Genomic DNA, 23,696 nt, shown 5'->3' with positions numbered 1-23,696 from the left:
GTACAACCATTGAGTACAATGCAGGAGTGCCATCACAACTCCTAGAAAATGCAAAAAAATAATACAAAGAAAGAAGCTTACATATATTTATAAAACTGTGATGAAGATACGATGATATAAAACACTATGTGAGTTTGTCCAAGACTTGAAAGGTGGACAACCCAAAACAAGAACTTGTCAAGAGAGAGAGAGTGAGGTAGGGAGATCAGACAATGGGGCTGATGATGTGAAGGTCCCCTGAGTCTGATGGTTGAGGGCGAGGGGGAAAACTGGGCACTGGCTTGCTATCAGCGTCTTTTGGAACCATCAAGGAAGTTGTTGGAAACATAAGCATTAATTGTTATTAGCATCAAAGAAACATAAACATCATCAATACCATTCAAAAATGCATAACAAATAGAAACATTAGACAAAGATTTTTAGGTGGAAACCCCTCCAAGACACAAACCACGAACACTTCTTAATATTTTTCTTCAAAAGATTTGTCTAGTTTTCAACTCCAACTGAAGGAGGCTCCAACCCCCTGATTTGCAAGCTCCAACCTATAGGACGCTCCTACGCCCTATTTACCAATTGCAACTAGGAAGACACTCCAATGCTATGGCTTACATACTCCAACCTAAAGGTGCTCCAACACCTTGTGCACTAGCTACAACTGGATGGTGTTAGTTTCTGTAGCATCGTAGGTGCTCTAGTCTCGAAACTTTTTGGAGATGCTAAATCACAGGAGTTTTCCATTACCCATAAATCATTCTTGCTTCCATCTAAAAGTGTTCAATTAGATTATTAGCCTATTTTTTTAATTATTTCCAAAGTCTAAGCTTAGGAAAATGGGTTAATTAATCAAAATTAATTGAGATAAGCTCTGAATCATCTAGAAGCTCACACGGATCAATCCAGAATTGATCTCAACCATCGATTATGTTTTAATCTTGGCCGTTGGAGTCTCAACTGGAGATTATATGAGGAGGTCGATGGGTAGATGGAGAACACATCAATGCAGATACTCAGTTGCCCAGGCAGTTCGGTTTTTCAGTAGCAGAGATTCAACAGAGAAGATCGAGCCAGAGGGTGAGTAGCAGGTGGCAGAGGAGGTCAACAACATTTCTAGATGAAGTCTTCCAGATTTGGAAGAGGCAGTGAGAGGGAGTGCGAAATTCCCAGAGGGTTTGTGCAGGCATAGCAACAGAATAATGCGATCTAGCTGGAGGCGCTAGTGATTCAACAACTGGAGGTCGGGATTTTGGTCTGATGATCCAATGAGTCAGTTCTAGATCTAGAGAGACAAAACTGTAGATTTTAGAGTTTTCTAGGGGCAACTACAACAGAGCCTGCGCAAGCTCTATGCAGAGGTTGACGCAGAAGGTTCTGCGTGTGGCTGAGGAGGCAGATCCAGGGACAAAAATCAGCTGTGGGGTGGGGAAAATTCCCCACAATAATTTTTCCAGTATTTCTCTTAGATTGGATTGTGGGTAGAGCATCCAAATATGTTACTCAGACTTTGCTGCTGCATAATAAAATAAACCCTCATACTACTGCACCGATTTTCCCACATCGGGGTTTTCTGGGGACAATTGTCCAAAAATAACAGTGTCAAATTTTTTGTGTTCTCTAGAATTTCTCAGTTTCCAACATTTTATTTTCCACATCATTTTTATGGTGAAAATTGCAGTTGTGATTTTATTCATTGTTGGCTATAGAAAATAAAATGCATATTAAATTTACAGTTAGAATAATAATTTCCAGTTGTTGCAATAGTTGAAATTTTCACGTGGTATCAGAGCTATTTTGATTGGACAGGAAGCTCAGAAGCGAAAGGTAGAAATCGTCTAGATTCAGAGGGAGCCTGGCAGTATGATTTCCAGATTTGCGCAGACGCTGGCTTAGCAGATGGAACGGATGGGCAGAGGGTTCTTTTTTTCCATTATTGTTGGCAGGAAAAGTTTGCAAAGCCCACTAACAGTTCTAGCAGGCAATAGAAAAGCCTGGAATTTTTTTTCCGGTGAAGTAGATCAATATTTTCATTGAGCGGTTTTTGCTTGTCTGGGCACAAAAGGTTTTGTAGTAGGTTGCTAGAGAAAAATCAGTGCCAGGTGGAAGAGGAATAACACAGATTTGTCTTCAGTAAATTCTTCAGTATGACCATGGGCAAAGTTGACATTCAAGGGGCTTTAGATTTGTCTTCCAGGTTGGAGGACAAATTTGCTTGCCTATCAGACTCAGCTTCACAGGATTTCTAGTATATAGATAATGGAGTGTCAACTCATATGACAGGGGTTAGAGAATATTTCTCTAGCTACAAGGAGGAGCAGATGGACTTCCAAATTACGATGGGAAACATAACAAAGTGTCTTCCTGTGGGGAGAGGTACCATCGATTTTCAATGGGAGTTAGGAGAAAGTACCAACGCTACAAATGGACTGCATGTGTCAGGATTGGTTATGAACTTGATTTCGGTATCCCAGTTATAGGATAAGGGATATGATATCCACTTGTAGGGAAGAAGGTGTTTGTCAAACACTTTCGTTGGAATAAGGTGAGATAGATTGTAGTTTGAAGCAACAGGTTGTACAGATTGCAGCTCGACACTCCAATGCCATTAATAGGTAGTGACAGTAGTAGTGGGAAGGAATTGAATGAGCTATGGCATAGGAAAATGAGACATTTACACCATGGAGCACTCAAGATGCTCAAGGAGACAGTAACATGGGTTTTAGAACTTGGCACAGAATACGATGATGTGTGCAAAAGGTGCGTGCTTAGGAAATATGCTAAGGCAACATTCCCAAGAAGTGACAACAAAGCAGATGGCGTCTCAGGACTTTACACTAAGACATTTGTGGCCCGATGTCCACTAGAGCTCTCAATGGGGCCGAATACTTCGTTACCTTTATTGATGACCATTCCAGGAAAACCTGGATCTACTTCTTTAAGACCAAGGATGAGGTCCTTAATCGTTTCAGGGAGTTTAAGGCTCTTGTTGAGAATGCGATAGAGAATAAGATCAAGGTGCTTTGCTCAGATAATGGAGAGTATATTGATAAAGAATTCACAGATTTTTGTGCGAAGTGTTGATTTGGGGTAGCATCGGATGTGCTCTAGCCACGAAATTTGGTGGAGAGGTTGGGGCACATGAGATCTCCAATACCAGAAAAGGGTTTGGGCAGATTCTAAACAGATCAAGAGATATTAAAATAATTAATATTTTTAAGGGAGTCCCTAAGTCTAAACTTAGGGAAAATAAAATATTAATGTCTATTAATATGAATCTGTGTTAGAGTGGTCCGAAAGACATGGATCAAGCCAGATCTAATCTTAACTGTTGATTAGGGACTTAATCTTGGCCGTTGAGATGTCAACAGGAAAAGTATAAGAGGCGGCTTGAGGGTCACTTGGAGAATACACTAGATGATCAATCATTCTATTCTCTACAACGAGGTTTGTTAAGAGAGATAGAATCAGTGATCGGGAGAACAGCTGAGGGGCATTGAGTATAGAGAAACAGAGAAGGCAAAGATTGTGCCGGGAAAGCAGCGCAACAGCCAAGGGGAGTGACGCTGAGCTAGCAGGGGCTCACACACGGCCACGTAGAGGCAGCCAAGTGATGCGTAGAGCAACAGAGAGGCCAGCGTGTCTGACGCAGAGGCCCATAAAGGTGACGTAGGGCCTCTTGGGGCTGACGCAGACCAAGAAAGGCTGACGCAGGGCCAGTGTGAGATAGAGAGGCGCTGACGCAGTCGAAATTGGGTAGACGCTGGGGTTGCAAAGCAGTTTTGTGCTGAGGCGCTGTCAGAAGGATTTTCCAGGGTTTCAACTAGGAGATTTCTCTCAAACTGTGAGGTATAGCCGCTAAGGAAATTCTTTGTTGGGTAGGCCAGTTTCGGCACCTAGATTGTACTCTGATATTGCTTAATAAGAAAAACCCTCAGATAGCTGCACCGGTTTTCCTGCATTGGGTTTTTCCAGGGACATTGGTCCAAAAATAATGGTGTCATGTGGTGTGTTTGTTCTTGTTTCTTTTAGTTGCTGATCTGTAATATGTTGAGCATGCATTGGTGTTTTTTTTTTCAGTATTTACTTTGTAAATAACTTGTTAAGGAAAAATAACAAGTACGTAGGAATAAATCAGATAAAGTGCATGAAGGGTTTCTAAACTAAGTAAAATTAGAAACTTCAACACGAAGGAAGGCATTAGAAGAGAGTGGACAATTCCATACAATCCACAGCAGAATGGGGTAGCGGAGTGGAAAAACAAAACTATAGTTGGGGCTACAAAAGCAATGTTATATGACCAGGATTTGCCCATGTTTCTATGGGTAGAGGCATGTAACACAACAATGTATATTTAGAACAAGACTCCTCATAGAGCATTGGGGAACAAAATGCTAGAAGGGGTCTTCATAGGGAAGAAACCAAAAATTAGTCATTTCAGGATCTTTGGTAGCATTGCTTATTGCCATGTGTCAGATGAGAAGTGCACCAAATTGGATTATATTGTAGAAAAGGGGCTCCTCGTTGGGTATAGCGAAACCTCCAAGGCATACATGATCTATATCCCTAGCAATAGGAAGATTGTAGTGAGATAGGACGTAGAGTTCATGGAAGATCTAGCTTTCAAGAGATCTCATGAGATGCCTGCAAGTGATCAGAATCAACCAAATCAAGCTCCATGTTAAAATTTGGGTACCAGAGGACAAGTGGTTCCCTAAGGCTTTGATCTTTGGCCTAGGGAAAAGTGTCCAAATTTATTTGTACTTTTCTCTTAAAGTGACTTTATAAGTGGTAAAGTCAATTTAATTTAAAAGTGACTTTATAAGTGGTAAAGTTACATTCTAATTTAAAAGTGACTTTATAAGTGGTAAAGTTACATTCTAATTTAAAGGTGACTTTATTAAACTCAATGAAGAATTAGAAAGTGAAAAAGTGACTATGGAAATAAAATGCTAAGTGGGTCTTTATTTAAGTGGGTGAGTTAAAAAATAGAAAGTGAGAATTAAATGCACATTTATTTTCATTCTTGGATCTAAATGAATCTCAGGCATTAGATCTTAGGGTAACCCAAAAGGTCATTTAAAGAATAAAATGAGAAGAGAAGAGGAAAAGATCATTCATTCTTTCATGAGCATTTGAGAGGAGAAGAGAGGGTAAAGAGAAAATTTCTAAGCAATGAGGAAGTGAGGGAGATTAGCAAGAAGACATTTCAGCAAATCTGGGCAGCAACATTTATTGGCATGCATCCCAAGGCAAAATCGTACAACAGGAGAAAGGCATAGATATCGAGGAAGAGGGACATCACAGAAATCAAGGAAGAGGGACAGCAGCAAGGGCACGTTTTTCGATGCTGGTCGTACAACATTTAATGCTGTTTTATTGCTGGAGAATTTTTGTTTTGGCTGTTTGCTGATTGGCACGATTTTCAAGGCAGAGTTCAAGCACGAAAATTGAGATAAGTTGTAATTTGTGGTTGCTGGAATTTTTACTGTGTATTTCAGTTTCTCTATAAAAGCATTTTCAGAAATAAAGAAGAGCTCTCAAACTGGTTTTCCCCAAGAGTTGTAGCGGGTTTTTTCAAGGTCACATTGACCAAAAATCACTGTGTTATTTTCTGTGTGGCTGTCATAATTTTGTTGTGTTTTATTTATGCAATTTAAGTAGTTGTGAAATCTCTAAATTTGTGTTTTCGGAAAATTGTTGTCATTTCGAGATTTTAGAATTTTTGTCATGCTTGGATTTAAAACTAAATGCATGGAGTAATAAGGAAAACTAATAATTGGAGTGGGGTTTGAAATTTCTTCGCTCCATTGGTCCAGTAAAAGCATAATTTGGTCATTCTCAATAGGAAATGTACCACAAAATGCAAAAGATGGTTGGGACATACAAATTTAGCACGTGGGCAAAAGCCAAACATGAGCTCTACCTCTTATCCATGGCCATCACCCTAGTTCCTAGGAGCCTTAGATGAGCCCCCTCCATCATTAAGGTACCCGTGATTGTCCCAACACCTAGTGGGCAATAAACTGCCCCACCTCAAGGGGATATTCATTGCTACATATCACACGTCATGCTCTCCATCCCTTAGAGTCCCGAGTAGTTATAAAGAAAAACATAATCAAAGGCAAAAGGCATATGAAGAAGTGTGGGAAAACAAAGGCCAGGGTAACTCATGTACCACGATTTTCTCCCTCCTACACTCATATGCCCAGGTGTGGGCTTCCCTTGTTATAGCTAACCAATGTACCTTGGCATGTGGTTTAGATGTTTCCCCTGATCCCCACTCCATTCCATCGTTATATCATTTGCCACCTACTTCTTAAAGGATGTACTATGGACTGCCACCCCCTTTAGAGGTTGAAACCACCTAATAAGGTCCTTGGTTAACCCCCTTTTGAGCTTAGAGACACTTGTACTCGCCAAAGCTCACTATGGAAGGGCATGCCACCATGAAGTGGCCCATTGATCCCATGATTTGTAAGCATTATTATTTGACTATCCTAATGATTTGTTGTATTGGAGGGCAAGGGGACTCATTGTATCTTATGCAAGATTGCAGGTGGGTCTTCATTTAGGGTTTGGTCTCCTTATATGGGGTCCTAGCCCCTAGAAGGCCACATTGGCACTTGTAAGGTGAGCGTTGAGAGCCATGGGCCTCCACTGTAGCATATATCACTTCATGAATCCCCAACAATGTTCATTGATTGCTCGTGTTCCACCTTTTGGATGAGGATGATGCACCTGGTCCACCATGCCCAACCGACTACACAGTTGCACCATATACTTGGTAGATGCTCCAGGATGCCTCCTGCTGCAGATGGATGGTTTATCTCATCACTCTAGTGCTTACAGATGGTCTATAGACATATTTGATTCATTTGGAGACCCATGAGGATGTCCTTGTGCTCCCACACCCACTTAGGAGCACCACAGGTTCTTGATTGGATTACAAGTGGCCAACCCCCTTGTCTACTATGCTTGGAGTCCTTTTCCTCATCACGGCACTCCTTGGACTTCATTAGGCCTGCTCAAAGGCCCAACGACTCATTTTGTTGATCATTCGACCCTCTTGAGAGGCTTATCTTTACATTATTGAGATATTTGGTGGGCTTGTCACCAAAAGTTTTGTTATTATGCACATTCTTTTATTTTAGGGGTTAAATTAGGCCTAATTAACTAAATCAAATTCATTAGGGAGTGTACAAATAGATTAGAGGCGTTTCTTTTCTCTCATCATCACTTGGATTGGATCATTCTCTCTTGTGAGATTTTTGCTATTGTTTTTGGAGGACGAAATTGGATGGATGGATGAATTTTGATGTTTGGATCTCTTCATTTTTATCTTGGAGCTTCTATATTGGCATATGATGATGATTGGATATACTTTTTCTCACATGTAAGTTCTCTTTTAATGCTACTTTGTCATTTTCTTATGTCACATGCATGTTGCTGGGTAATTTCGCTATACGAGGCTGAAATTTGTTGCTTTCTTGTGTGAAATAATGAAATTTGTCTTTTTATAGCGTTGCATCATGTCATGGGCCATGTTTGAATAAGTGAATGTTCCTAGAGATATTTGTAAAATTTTTATCTTGATAAGTCATCACATATTGCACATTGAAGTATAAAGACCTTGAAGCAATTGTCCCATGCCCTAATTGCCATGCGAAATTGTCCTAAAGGCCTTCTTGATGAAGTGAAACTATCCCAAGCATTGGAATCTCCTTGAGTCTGTTTCTCCCAAAAGATTAGGCACTAGTCCTCCATAGGTGATTGCCATAAAGAACACTCTTTATCACCTCCCCCTCTTTCTTCTAGGCCTAGCCTCCATAGGGGACCTAAGGCATCGCATTTCTCACAAGATACCCATAATTTTTTTTTGATCTTCTAGCCTCTATTGTGCTATTGTGCCTCCTAGAAGCCCTCCAATTTTGAAGCCATTTCAATAGTGGAGTCTTGAGATATTTCAAGCCCTAGATTTAAGATTGATTTTTGCCCTTTGATTCCCTCTAGTGACCCCATTAAGACCATTGTATTATGATTGTTAAAAAATCTTCCTTTCATCTCCTTCTCCTCAATTAGGTCAAATATACCCTTAATTGATGAATTCTACCCCCTTGACCTAGTTTTGGGTCCACTTGGTCCTGTGTGGTCCCACAACCTCTTGAAGGTAATTTCACCAAGACCACCTGGAACCCAACTTTTCACAAGGATTTCTTTGAGTAGGCCCCGCCTTTATGAGTCCTATTTGCTAACCCTAGCCCTTGAGATACCCTTGGCCCTTTTTAGAGAGCCTTACAACTTGCTTCTCAAGAAAGCAAATAAGAAAATTGAGTCTCTCTTGTGTATAGGCCCTTAGGAATCACTCTTTCTCCTTTATTGACTCATTCATCTAGTGATTCCCTTCACACCAGGTCTCCTCCCATCGATGAAAGTCCGTAAAGAGTAGGGAGCTTTAGCAGAGGTGGCAGTTCACTATTGCTCCATTATTTCCCTTGATCTAAGTGTTTCCCCTTAAGGATCCACTTCTAGGACCCATGCTAGTTTGAGCGGTAACAGGGCCTTGCTTCTGCTTTTGTTTTTGTTTTTGTATCTTGGAACTAGGCCCTTTCTTTATTTATCACCAAATCTTTCATTGGTGAATCATCTATTTGAATGACCTCCTTAGCTAAGGAAGGGTTTTGTTTTAATTTGAAACTCAGTTGAAGTTCATTCACAAGCCTAGTATGAGGCTTTCAAAACCCATACAGTTCAGCTAATGTGGGTTCATTATCTCCTTCTTCTCGTGCTGTGTTGTCCACCGTTGTTTCCCTAGGTGCCTCCTTTGCATCTTTTTACATTTGACTCATAGGAACTGGTTCAATGGCCTCTGATATTTCAAATGGCTCAGGCTTCTGAGGAGGAGATAACATCTCTGTCCTACTTGCTCTCCTAGTTTTCCTTTTATAGACCCTTTCTAACGTTGGCACAGGGACAATGTTTTAGGAGCTGAAAACCTCCCCTTGCTTCTGGTTTTAATGGTGGAAGAGGAGGGTTCTCCCGCAAGCTTATGTGCCTTTTGCAGGTCTCTTCGTCTTTTTCTTTTGATAACCAGAGAGTTAGGGTTTCTAGTGTGAAAATTCTATCACTGCAGCAACTGATTTACTTTTCCTACTTATTTTATCATAAGTTATTCATGAAATTATTTCAACAAACATTAAAATAAATACTGCTGCAGATATCACACTGTAATACAAAAACAAACATATGCACTAATGTCCCCGAAAAAACCCAATGTGGGAAAACCAGTGCAATAAGGGAGGATTTTATTATTCAGCAATTTTCTTGTACAATAGGGTGCCAAACTGGCTTACCCACAGATAGACAAACTTCTAGCACTTTTCTAAACCCAGCGTAGGCCCTACTAACCTCTGCTACAGCCTGAAACCCTATGCGTCAGCCTGAAATCCTCTACGTCAGCCTACTGAGGCTTTGCACAGCCTCTCTGGGCTTCTGCGTCACTCCTGCAGCCTCTGTGTGGATGACGCAGGCCCTTCTGGCTCTGCGCAGTCTTTGTTGCCTCTACGGGGCTTCCTCTGGCTCTGCGCAGTCTTTGTTGCCTCTGTGGGGCTTCCTCTGGCTCTGCGTCTGCCTCTTATGTGCTGATCTCTCGTCTCTTTGTTCCGTACTTGCTACCTCTTGACTGCTCTCTAGACCACTGGTTCAATTTCTCAGCAAATCCCGCTCCAAAAATTGAATTGACTGGTCTCCCTCAGTGTATTCTCCAAGTGCCCCTCAAGCCTCCTCTTATACTTTTTTTGTTGACATCTCAACAGCCGAGATTAAGTCCCTAATCAACGACTAAGATTAGATCTGGCTTGATCCATGTCTTTTGGACCATTCTAACACAAATTCATATTAATACACATTAATATTTTATTTTCCCTAAGTTTAGACTTAGGGATTCCATTAAAATTATTAATTATTTTAATATCTCATGATCTGTTTAGAATCTGCCCAAACCCTTTCTGGGTATTGGAGATCTTATGTGCCCCAACCTCTCCACCAAATTTCGTGGCTAGAGCACATCCGATGCTACCCCAAATCAACATTGTGTTGTACTGAAACCTCCAAAGAACAAAAAATGATCCCAGGTTCTATTCAATTTCCTCAAATGGTCTACCACTAATAATTTAATCAGGTCTTTATGATACACAACAGACTTGGGCTTAGTTTGAACCTTGGCTGCCATTTTTTTTTAAATCATTAGCAAGAAAAAAGGCAGATTGATACGTATCTTGTTGAAGAAAGTGTAACTAGGCTCGGTCTTCGTAAATGTACTTTTGATATTTGTATTTATTCAAGAAAAAAAATATTTTTGTTATATTTATCAATGAGTTTCTTGCTCATTGAAGTAGGTCAAGCACATATTTAAGTGCTTCTAGGAAGTATAAGAGTCAATGTATTTATTGAAGACCCTTAAGGGCATGGTACACTATGTATACACTTGTATAGGAGTCAAAGGAAATATCTCCAAGCGAAGTCAAGTCCTCTCCATGCAACGACATCCTCTTAGCAGCAAAAGTGATGAAGAAACACCAAGTCGGCCTACAGTCAACAAGTCGGCCTAAATGAGGGACAATCCTCTATATATAGAGGCTGTCCACTCCGTCATAATGACCATCACTCACCTCTGGAATCAACAAGCAAGAGAAGTCAAGGAAAATTGAAGAAGGACGAAGTTTAAGGGGTTTGCAAGTGCAGTGAAGAAAGAAGGAAGAAAAGTTTTGGGACTGTTTATAGGGCAAAGTACAGTCACACGTGTGAGGAAAAGGAGGGCAGTCTGCTGGGATATCAGCAGCAAGATCATAGTCACACATTCATCTTTGTTTGGGCTAGAAACTCAGGCCTACAAGGCCTCCTACTCAAGTGAAGAAGACTCTCTCTCAAGCGAAGGTGAAAGGACCCTAATTCACAAGGATACCTTCCACATGTTCAAGAATCTAGGGCTGCTATACAGTCACATTAGTTTACCTATACATCTCAAGAAGAATATTGTTTGATCAAGAGAAAGGTGTCTCCATAAGTAAAGGACATCACTAAGTATAGAAGAGAAGCATCTCATCTAGAGCTCACATAAGCAAGGTCTATCTCCAGTCAAAGAACGAAGAAGGAGGACGAAGTGCCAAGGAGCAAAGTGCCGGAAGAAGGAAGACTAAGTGTCGGGGAACAAAGTGTAGAAAGGAGGAAGGACTTGACTTGTGCTTGGAGGACATTCTAGTCAAGGGTCTAGGGTTTGGCATTGATCAATAAGAAGCTTCAATAAGAGAAACTTACCAAAGGGTTTTCCTCTCTAAGAGAGAGAGGTTTTGGCCCTGGCAGAGAGCCAACATTTTGTGTTCTTGTTTCTTATGTTTTGGTAGCAGTTTGATGAAGTAAACAAACACACTAATAATAAGAAGAAGATCAAGCTAAGATAAATTGTAAAAGTACTTCACAAATTGTTATCAAGTCTAGAAGAATCCTACTATACACTATTTCCCTTGATTCTTCAACATGGTATCAGAGCTAAGGTGACACATCAAGGAAAGGGCATCTCAAGAACACTCATCAAGAAAGGACATCTACAAAAGTTGAAGCATTAAGGACAAGAAAGGACTACAAGAAGACTACAAAGCAAAAGGAGAAGCCTTTTGTATAAAGGCACCTACAAGAAGAGCAAATCAAGGAGGGACCTACATCAAGCCACACCATCTTCAAAAGGAAAAGCTCTACAAGCACAAGTCATCAAGCAATCAATCAAGTCCATTTGAAGAAAGCAACTTGAAGAACATCAAGATCCAAGGAAGGCAAGCCATCAAGTCTTCAAGAAGAAAGCAAGTCCACTACATCTCAAACTCTAACAAGTAAGTATATGTCCCCTTCTGATTATACATCAATGTCTTTTTGCAAGGAAAGCAATAAATTGGTTGGGACCACTAACTTCCTTGCATGGAAGAAGAGGACTGATTTACTTCTCAAGGAGAATGAACTTCTAGAACACATCAAAGGGAATATCACTATCCTTGCTAAGGAACAAACTCAAGCCTTAGCCAAGTACAATAAGGATGAGACAAGAGCTCAAAGGATTCTAATAGAATCCATCAAAGACTCTCTCATTCCTTATGTCTCCAAACTTGAAACATCAAAAGAAATCTATGACAAACTAATAGAGCTATTCTCGATAAGCACAACTGGAGAAGTGATATCTCTTCAAAATGATTTGTATAAGATGAAGATATCAAAGGAAGGAATAGCTCCATACTTCATGAAGATCTCTGAGATGAGGGATCAACTTCAAGAGCTAGGAGAAGTCATGTCTGACAGAGAAATGACAATCGTAGTACTCAATGCTCTACTCGAGGATTGGGGCAACTTCACATCAAGCAGATATGCCAAGAAAGCTCACACCTTGTGGGGTTGAGGATTTTTCCCACATTTCTAGGTGTGCAATTTTGTGGACAACAGGCAAAAACATTGCTAGTAACTTGACGTGCTTTGCAGGTCCTGGATTATTCCAATCGGGTCAGGTGCATTAAATTTGTCATCCAATTTACAGTTGGTACCATTCAGAATGAGGGAACTGCCCGAAAGTTTCCTAGGGGGTTTTTTTCTAGAGAAAAAGAAAAAAATGTAGGAAATAGTCACATGAACTTCTGAGTTTACGAAAATTAATTTGAGGAAACATATTCATTGATAAAGCATACATCATTACTAATTTGAGTTCCATCTTCAATTAATATTCATGTATATCAAAAAAATGCATACGAGTTAAGCTAAGATAAGATAATTTTATTAATGTCTAATCAAGTAGGGAAAGTAAAAAAATCTAATTTCTCTAACATATAAATTGATATTTGAGGATGCAGATACATGAGAGGTTAAGCTAAGATAAGATAATTTTGTTAATGTCTGATCAAGTAGGGAAAGTAAAAAATCTAATTTCTCTAACATATAAATTGATATTTGAGGATGCAGATACATGAGAGGTTAACATATGTGGATAAGAGGTAAACATGAGATAATATTCTTGTCAACCACACTGGCTTCTATCTCATCTGAGATACATTTGCAGGGGACAACATAATGCTATCAAAAAGCCATAGCACTAAAACATGGAAATGGGAACCCAATGAAAAACCTTAATGCATCAATGACAGGAATTAGGAAAGACTTTAGCTGACCCAAAAGGGACAAAATCCAGAATACGGGATAACCTCCCTCAAGCATAATTCCAAGGGGTTCACTGTCTATAAATAAAGCTACTGGCCAATCTATATGTCAATGAAATGATAGAAATTCATAATATTCAAAGCAAAGACTGCTTAATGGGTAGATATTCGTTCAAGAACACCTCTTAGGAGATATTGAAGCTTAGGTCAAAAACATAGGGAGGAATAAAAGTCGAGGGAAAATAATGTTTCAAAAAGCATTCCCTGGGGTTATCTAGTAGGCAAGTGCTCAATAAAAGTCTCCATCTAGATTTATATTTTGAAGGCGATCATGCAGTTATTAAAGTGAGCTCTTAACAACCATTGAGGATATATCAGGGTAACCGATTGTTAAATGAATAAGCATTTACTAAAGAACTCAATGTTTTTGTAGTTTAAGGCATACCTTTATTTCTTGACAAACCTTATCTTGGGTGGCTTCCTTCCATACTCCTTGAGGATATAGCAAATGTCTTCCTAATCAAGACAATAGAGGGAGAATGGTGATTAGTATTTAATATAATCAAAACTAATGAGTACATGAAACAAAAATGTAAGGAAATGAGATACCTATCTTTGGGAGTTGTTGGGGGCTCCCTCCAAAGCTTGAGGTATACTTATAAACTTACAAAAGAAAAAGTCTTTTCCAAAAACATGTTAAAACCTATAAATTCTAAATATCAAAAATAGAATAACTAAGACTAAAGGCAAAGGACTTAGTAGTGTAACTCCCTTTTGTCAGATTCTTTGGGTTTGACTTTCTTTGGGTGTCCTTCTTCAACAATGTTGGCTTGATCTCTTTCTCTCTTCTTATTTCTTGGATTGTCAGGACAATCACTCTTGTAGTGACCCTTCTTATGACAATGATAACATTCTACCTTGGACATGTCAATTTTCTTCCTTGGTCCTTTCGATTTCTTTCCTCCATGTTGAGCAATGTAGGCATTTGATACTCCTTCAGGATTGGCAACTAGAGAGATCCTCAATTCTTCTTGACTGCAGGCAATCCATAGTTCTTCAAAAGTGGGAGCTTCCTTCCAACTGTTAGATCCTGCAGCAAATGCACCCCAAGTAGTTGGAAATCCTAATAGAGAAGTGATCACAAGTTCTTTGTTTGGAACAATTTCATCAAATGGCCAAAAGATCATCCCTGATTCTTGCTATCTTCATAAAGGAGGCCACTATGTCTTCTTTAGTCATCTTTGTGATCCTTAGCTCATTTTTCAAAGTTGCTACTTGACCAATGTTCTTAATAGTGAATAACTTTGACAAGGCTTCATACATTTCCTGAGCATGATTGATGTTGGCTATGAATGGGACAAGGTTGTCTGTTATTCCTTCTACCATTAGAGTCATGGCCACCAATTCTAGTTCCCTGAATTTCACTTTGTTAGCATCACTGGAGTCATTTGTAGGCTTCTTGACTTTTCCTTTAACCAAGTCTGGTACCTTGTTCTTTTCAAGGATGAGGTCAATCCTCTTCTTCCAGGACCTGTAGTTTGAGGCTCCTTCAAGTTTGTTCCCCCCTTGATTGTGTTAGACAAGTTCCTTGAATATAGTAGATTCCTTCCTTGAGATAATCCTTTTGAATGGTTCCTTGATCAAGTGCTTGAGATTGCCTTTTTCTTCTTTCTTCACCAAAGCTTTGATACCATGTTGGAAAATTAGAAAGGCAGAAAGATTTTCTTATCCTTGATAATTACTTGTGATATTCTTGATTTGTTATTACAATTCTTTATATCTTCTTTCTTTTCGTTCATCAAGCAATTATCAAAGCAATAGCACATAAAATAATGGACACCAGATGTAGGCACTATGTCAGGGAAAAAACCCCCTCGATGGGAAAACCCAGTCAAGAAAATTCTTCCTTTCAATAGTATTTTTTGAGACTCTTCACCCTAGAGAAAGGCTAGACCTTCGCTCCACACCAAGTCAGCCTCCCAGATCTTTGACCTCCTTTCCAGCAACTTAGACTAGGCAGCAACTTCCGACATCAGGCAACTTTTTTCATCAAGGAAACTTGGAAGACTTCAATCTCCCAATCTAGGGCACGAAAGAGAGAGAGAGAGAGAGGCACCAAAATTTTGCTTTTCTTCTTCTCCTTAGAATCCACCCAACTCGCACTTGTTTTGGATCCCGGCTTCGAACTTCGCACTTCCCAACTTCCTTAGATATATCGAACTTGCTTGAGATGAGTTGCTCCAAATGACTTCGACTTGCTTCTATTTATAGCCTCGTGAGGTCGAATTAGTGTCCTTAGGCCGACTTGATCTCTTCTAGGCTGAATTGATGTGGAGGATACATAAATTACATTTGAGTCAATACTTAACCTTTTTACATGATTCAAAATCCCAAGAAGGGTCTCTTTAAAAGTACAATGACTATTGACTCATAATAAGTCCTAGAAGTTCTCAATGGGGACTTTGACCTAAAACATGGTGACCCAAGCATGAAACCCATGCTTCAATAACTCACAATAATAGTAATAATAAAAATATTTTCTTTATTCTTTTGACAAGTACATTTCATGATGACTCAAATACATTAAATGTAGACCGAACCTAGTTACAATTTCCAACACCTAGGGCTTCAAGACAACTTGCATGTCTTCGTTCCTACAAGGGACATAGCCAGGCAAGAGAACTGCGAGGTCATGTGTTTTAACCTTTCATCCAAACTCATCTAGGAGATTGAATGATAGTTGAGGAAGTTTCCTAAAGATCTATCAACCAAGCTTATGCTTGGAGGTAAAATTTAAAGAGATAAAATTGCAAAATGTAAATGATACCCAAAATTAAAACAAGTGCTTCATAACAAGATTGCTTATGAATTGATATGTCAATTATATATCAATTACAATGTCACACTTGCTTGGATTTAGAAGACATGAGATGCAAACTAGTTAAACAATGAAGTGAATATTGAAATAAGTGCTATACCAGCCACAAAATAAATTATACCAGTGGCAAATAAACCATATATGAGCTAGTATATCAACGATTAAGATTAATAAACTTCAATGTGCTAACTAGCTTAATGAAGAATGTAAGTTAGAAATTAGATCTAGTGATTAAATGATTAAAAAAAGTGCAAGAAACTATGCTAGCAAAAGAAATGAGACAAGTTTTTGACTAACTATCTAAAGACCCTCCTACCAAATGAGGAGATAGGGATACCAAGGGGAAAACCCCAAGCTCCCTCAAGCAGAAAAGTTATTTTATTATTATTTGAAAAGAAAACCCTTTTGTAGACAATAGAGGGTTTTAGATTTTGAGGAGGGTTTACAACAAGGGTTTCAAAGGGAGAATACCCTTCCTCAAATTGCAAGAAAATGAGAAAAAATATTTGGAATGGTTTTCTACAATTTATAATGAAAAAATTCCTCCAAAAGAAATTCGATTTCCTCCAAGACATCTGATGGGAGAGATAGGTGTCCAAGCTTCCAAGAGGGAATTGCGCAAGGAGAGGGAGATAGACCCTCTATTATGTCCACGACCAAAGGTATGGAAGGCCACAAAATTGTAATTTTCTTGATTTCCCAAGCTTCCAATGTAGATCTCTTTCAAAATCGATTTTTTTAAAACCCTCATCAGGCCTTCAAAAGGCAGATCTATGCAAGAGATAAATTAATCCACAAAGGCATATGAAGCTAACGAGTTAGAGATCAATTAGTGTAGAGCTATGTAACCAGATTCGTCCAAAAGAGGTCACGTGTCCGAATCCGACAAATCCGACACGATTTGATGGGAATTCGAATCCTAAAATGGGACACCACGTGTCCTAACAGGACACCACGTGTCCTAACAGGACACCATCGAATCCTGGTCGTGTCCCGTTAGGACATTTGGTGTCTCAATTTTGGGATTTGAATCCCAAAAAAGTGAGGGTTTATGAGGTTTGGTAGGGTTTATGAGGTTTGTGAGGGTTTTATGCAGATATTTGAATTTTGTATCTACTATGCATGCTATAATGTTACTAACTTACTTTGTAAATAATAAAACTAACATCTAGATGAAGATCTATGTTTGAAATCAATGAATTTGTATCATTAAATGAGAATTTGTGTAAGAAATATCTAATTTTTAATATATATATATATATATATATATATATATATATATATATATATATATCTATTTAATAAAATAATATATAACGAATCCTACGTGTCCTGTTCTGGGGGGTCAACGTGTCTGAATCCAACACTCGAATCCCCATATCCTATGAATCCCGAATCCCTGTGTCAAGTGACTTAGGTGTAGAGCATTAAGCGCAAATAAAAATTAGAACAATATTACCATAAAGAGTTGAAGAATAACACCATAAAGCAGTGTGGAAAAAGTCTGCAAAAAATCCCGATTTAATCCCAAAAATGCGATTTTTTGAACTAAACGATTTAATCCCCTGACTTTTTGGCGACTTTTTCACAAACGAAAAAATCGCGATTTTTTCGACCCAAAAAGTCTTCCTCTCTTCCCAGGCCGCAGATAAAGAGGCCGCAAATGTGAAAAAACTGTAAATTGAAGCTTTCATCCATGCATTTTCAAGTTATTGCATTGTATTGTTTGTCATACTTCTTGCGAGCATAGCAGTCTCATTTGTAATCTGTTAGTTTTGAGGTTAAGATATGTTTTTGTTTTCCAAGGAAAAACAAATCTTTATACTTCATATTTCTAGTTAGAAAGCAAAGTATACATTGGCTAAGCCTCTAAGCTTTCAGCGGTCTAGATTCTAACAACCACTGTCCCTTCAAAAGATTACAAAAGTACCAAAAGGACAGGCATACAACAATCTTCCGTAGAAAGAACCCCACACCATCAAAAACATTGTTACAGTTGTTGAATGCTTCCAGAAGAAACAACAAAGAGGAGGTAATGAAGATCAAATAGCAACAATCTGTCCAAAAAAAACAAAACCAGTGCCTCAAAAAAGAACCCATTTTTCAGACAGGAACAAAGTACCTATGAAATCTTGTGACAGCAAAGATCCTTCCTGCAATGAGAGCAGGTTTTGAAAGGGAATCTTCTTTAGTGATGAATTCCCTATAAATGTGGGGAAAGGTTATGTATCAGAAGTGGATTTTACCTCCAAGAGTTTTTGAATAATAGATGCCAAGGCTAGGTTAATAATCTGACATCTACTGTTTTCTCAGAAAATAAGCAGCTTGGATTCACCAAGCGTTAATTTTCACATCTACTGTGATACTCACTATTAATTTTCATTGGACCTACCACCTGACACCTTATTACCCAAGCAGATTACAATCTACTGAATAAATGCATGACTTATTTCTTAATACAATTAGCGGAAACAAAAATTAAAAGGGGAAGAGGATCTCAGTGACTGATTACTTGATGACTTTTAGATGACTCATGATATACATTTATTATATTTTTTGTTGATATTTTGACTCTTGAGAGTTGAGACTCGGACAGGACTCAAAATTCAGGAGTTGATTCACTATTTTGATATGTGATGTAGCATTAGATTTCATATACATATTATATATTAGCTTTCTTTACATGTTTATGTGGAAATGCATTTATTTGATGTTGTGGATACTCTAGATGTTAAAAAAAATAAAAAAAAATGAATAATTTTGTGGTATTTTAATTTTGCCGACTTTTTGCCGACTTTTTAAAAAAACTCCCGACTTAGACGAGTTTTTCAACTTTTGGAGCCTTGCCGAATTAATCTCGACTTCGACTTTTTCCACATTGCCATAAAGAGTATGCCCCCAAAGTCCTTTTTTACTCAGAAAAATATCCAGTACAGAATTTTTTTAGAGCTTCACTAGCCAGTAGCTCAAGAATTACATGATGTTACAATGAGTAGTTCAAGGCTCTCTTTAATAGAATAAATGGGAGGAGATCTTGATGATGGCACACTTCTCCAAGTGAAACGACTATATCACCTTGAGAAAATCAAACCTTTCTCTAGCCCCTGCACAGATCTTGAGGAGAAAGAATTTTTCCTTGGGAGTAGCTGGGTTGAGTGACAATTCAGTGCTGGAGTGGCTTGGACCACTTAAAAATTATTCTCCTTATTTTTCCTTGAAAAAATCTCATTCAAATCAACCAACTTGGACCATCTCCTCAAAAAAATTGATTTTCCTGGGACATTAGCTTTTCTCCTTGACCATTGAATTTTTTCTTGGGTCATCTTTCCTTGGTAAATGGAATTCCCATCACTTTTTGAGTTGACTTTAATTTTTGGGAATTTCCACTTCATTTTTTAGCATTTTCACTTGGAGAGAATTTTTATTTTCTCCCAATTTTTATTTTCCAACCAATTTATTTGCTAGTATTTTTACCAAAAACTAGAGAAAATTGGGTTTTGAGTATGTGTGTCTAAATTGAAAGTTACGGTGTAGAGGTCTAATTTTGAGTATTCATACCCCCTACAACTTCTCTAGACAACACTTATTGCATCTTATATCAAAAATTTATTAAAAATACCGTCTTGCAGGGAATTTTTAATAATTAAAAGTTGACACTTAGGCTTAACTGAATTCCAAGAAACTTTAGAGATGATTTATTATGCTAATATGCATTGACTTTAGACACTAGGACTCACCTAAGACTTTACCATCAAGCTGCACTTCAGCTTTGGGGTATATTTGGGAGAAAAACTCAACTAATTATAAGTGTTAAAAAACACAAATAATTAGCTAATGAAAAAAAAACTGCTTTGAGTGAACTCATTTGCTAGTAAAGTCCTAAGCTACTTAGGCCTGTTAAATGACCCTTTTTCATCATACTAGAGTCATTTTTACTATGTCCTCGCAGGGCTGCGGAACCTAAACAATGAAATAAAGAGAAGAAGAAAGGGGCTTAAAAGCCCTGATGAAAATCTGGAATTCTGAATATTCTGAAGGCCCTGGGATGCTCTGAAGTGTGCTTTGATCATGGAACCTTTGACATATCTTCAAGTTCAACTTTAGCAGTCAATGCTGCCAACAGCGGCACCAACCAATTGAGCTAACACTTGGGGTTTTCCTACAGATTTTTTTATTTGAATACAAAATTTAATAAGTTGGAAACATTTTGACAGAAGGTGATTGTTCCTAGGGTACCTTATAGACAATTTGTTGAACTGTGATTATAGTAGAGAAATATTGCTGTGAACGATGACTTTGACTAATGAGACCAACTATTCTGTTATGGATTTGTTACTGCGCATGGTTTTTGTAATCTGATAATGATTTCTGCCATACATTTTGCAGGGCGAGTATCAACTACCTATTTCTAATAGTCATCAAGGAATATTTTCGCAGACAAACAGATACCAGGTCTATTAGAATATCGTTTTTATGAATATGATAACATCATAAAGGCTAAAGCTAATTGTCATATCAATAGATTATATGATTGAAAGCTTATCAGGATTGTCAGATATGTGTGCTAAATTTGCTAACTGGCAGCGCAAAATTCAATTCTTTTAGAAAGTTAAATGCCTGATAATTTTGTGAAAGTAATTTTAAAAATACCAACTTGATTTGTTGAGGCCATTCTTTTAAAATTATTTCTTTGCATTTTCTGATTGATCTGATTCTTTCTATGTTTACAGGTTTTGGATTCGTTAATAATGCTTTTCACTCGTAGGAAACCTCCTTCCGCAGAGGTTCTGTGGCATGCAGGCTATCTTCTGCGACAACTTCTTCCATATGAAAAACAGAAATTCAGCAATCGTTACCTTCAATTACTTGATGTAAGCATGATTGACGACTCTTATGCATTTTTTAAGATGTGAAATCACATTTTCTATCAAATTCTGAACTTGGAAAGATATGCTTGTTAGAATGTTGTCATAAAAATATAAAAAATTCTCCATTAAGATATGAATATCTAACCATTAGCATGTCATGCACATTGTTTTTATGTAAAGGTTTTTTATTTCAATTGCTGTTTTTTGTCCGCCGTTACAGAAAAATCTAGCACTTCTAGAGATAAAGTCCAAAAGCTCAAGTGTGAGTCCCACTGCACCTTAGAGGGGGCCCACTGTCACCTCGCCAACCCTCTTCTTGCTTCTGGCTAGCTCTCCTCTCACTCAAGGGCGGTTCTCCCTACAGATCTGAGAGATCTAATGGCCTGGTCACACCAATCAAAAACTCCCCAAAAGTTCTACTTTGCACTCCAATCAAATGATTTAATCAATTAGGAGCCAAGTGGAAAATAGGATTACTAGTGTTTTTAGAGTAATCAGGATTAGATTTCAAAGGATATGTCCCTAAACATCATAATGACAAAATTTTCCAGGAGTTGGAACCCTAGGAAAATGGTTTTTATGATTTACAAAAAGATAAAAACTTTGAAGTGATGGAGAATGAATGATCAGTGCCTTAGCTTATCAATGAATTTCTGGGCATATGGAGTTATACAAGGGGTGTAAGTCTATGGATGAGGACCGATGGAAGAGATTTATGAGAGAGAAAAAGCTACAATGGGGTTTCTCTACTTGACAAATCCCAAAGATTTTCAATCAAATTGGAAATATAGAGCAATGAAGCTATGCTACAGCCATAAAGATTCAACACATTTGGGAGAAATTTAGTGAAACTCTTATTCTACAAAATGTACAAGAATAATAAGATACTCACAATAAATTTTGCACAAAACCAACATAGAATCACCATTTACCATCCAAGAGAAAAGTCCATCCAATCACAATACCCTCTCCATGACATTTTGAATTTACTCAACTCGAAATATCCATAGCCAGTTTTACAAGAGAATTGCAGAAAATTTCAGGCTACTTATGGGATTTCTCCCCCAATACTCCATGGGAAAATGCGGTGAAAGTTCTCTCTATTTATAGGAGAGAACCCCAACTCATTATTACAATAAAATAAATTTTTCTAAGTTAAAATGCCCTATTTTAGCCTATGCAGGGGCAGGAGTCCCATTCTAAAGTAATATAAGATGAGGTTTCTAATGGCACATTTACAAAAATTGCGGTCTGAAGTCCTCAAAAGATGACCCATCTTCACAAATGAAGGGTAACTGGGTGCTGGTGCAGCATCCAGCCTCCAAATGCCCTTAAATAGCGCTTCTTATTCGATGAAATCAGCAAATTAAGCTCCAAGCATGGGAAAGTGGGTCTTCAAATGAATACTCATCCCCCAATAATCCCCAAATGGTGGGTCTCCTTCATCAAAAAGCTCAGATCTTCGCTTAAAGATGGATGCACATTTTAAAAGGCAATTTCCAAAGGCACCTTTCCACCATAATGATCCAACCTTGGGCCAAATCAGCGCTGTAGGACGTTATTCCAGGTTGGCCCTCCCAAGTACCTTTGATTTAAAATTTAACACTTCTCCAACAGAAGTTCGCTCCTTTTAAAATTTCATTAGTTTTCAAACACAAATACAGATCAGCTCTAACCAATAATTGTTCTAGCACTCCACCCTTGTATATATACATAAACACCCACTTACATTTGCGCTTCTTACCCAGAAAACCTGTGTCCTGTCTCTGTAATACCAGACAGGCCAGAGTTACATACTCCAAATTACAGAGGAAATCCTCATGTTCAGACGTCAGTCAATCTATGGGGAAGGTGTGTTTGGGAAAATTTATACCAGTTGTGGAAAGGTGATTAGCATCTGCAACATTGCTGACTATATCTGAGGGCAAGTCTGCTGTTTTAAGCCGAGGATGCTGTTGTGTATATTGAGCAGATGTTACCTGACCAGATCTCATCCAGTGTCTTGAATTTTCAAGGCTTATCTAAGTAAAAGAGGTTCATCTTGGAGAAGTAATACTCACGACATTCACTGCGCAACCTACGGGAGACACATTACACTCTCAAAGTACCTTCAGTGATGCTAGGGAGGCAAGTGTTCAAATCACTGTAGCACCCTTTTCTACTATTGTGTTCACTTCAACTGGTTTCGAGCATCGAACCCTTTCCCACACATCTCAGACCCCTGGAGCAGCTTACAATGGACACAAAAGAAGATCTGATATTATGTTCCTTTTGTGGGCTATATTATCCTCAGTATTCCTGGAGCAACTATTGCCTAATGGACGGCCTTTGAAGTACCCTAAACAGAGCCCCCTTTTCTTGGGTATGTTGGCTGAGAAACCAAACCTCCTTTTGCATGTCTGCTGACCATCACCTTGTGGAATAGCTGCTAGGTGCCCTGAAATTTTTCAAGTATACCAGCCCTTATATACTCAGTCTCATAGACATTTACAAAGCAAGAAATAGCCCCCTTTGCCACCAGTTAATGACCAGTCAAATTTGGTGATAACACCCCCCATGTTGGAAGTCCAAGGACAGTTAAGGATATCTGCAAATGGCTTACACCCAACATTGTGATAATTTTGAGGGGAAATATCCATAAAGATGCTTACATCCCCGATTTTGTAATGTTGCTAGTCTATTAAACTCCCAGAGGCACATCAAAATGACCAAGAGTTTCAGCAAAATCTGAAGGACATGATAAATATGTTCCAGAACTATTGGGGCAAA

The 23,696-nt window shown here is 38.5% G+C and overlaps 1 protein-coding gene across 5 annotated transcripts in view; it reads left to right on the top strand.

Annotated features, from left to right (window-relative positions):
- Window positions 1-23,696, top strand: part of LOC149146562 (protein TRANSPARENT TESTA 9-like) — a 201,869-nt gene that overhangs the window by 107,194 nt on the left and 70,979 nt on the right. For all 5 annotated transcript variants that reach the window (XM_089449352.1, XM_089449350.1, XM_089449353.1 and 2 more), the window contains exons 14-15: window positions 20,446-20,511; window positions 20,790-20,930. In XM_089449352.1, the coding sequence (XP_089305478.1) occupies window positions 20,446-20,511; window positions 20,790-20,930 (207 nt within the window). The remainder of the gene's footprint in view (window positions 1-20,445; window positions 20,512-20,789; window positions 20,931-23,696) is intronic.

The sequence above is a fragment of the Pinus tabuliformis genome, chromosome X, assembly GCF_031772625.1.
Source record: "Pinus tabuliformis cultivar Carrire ecotype Pingquan chromosome X, CPIR1, whole genome shotgun sequence".
In the NCBI taxonomy this organism is placed as follows: domain Eukaryota; kingdom Viridiplantae; phylum Streptophyta; class Pinopsida; order Pinales; family Pinaceae; genus Pinus; species Pinus tabuliformis.
Note: the sequence above shows the minus strand (reverse complement) of the source record. Positions and strands in the feature narration are given on the sequence as shown.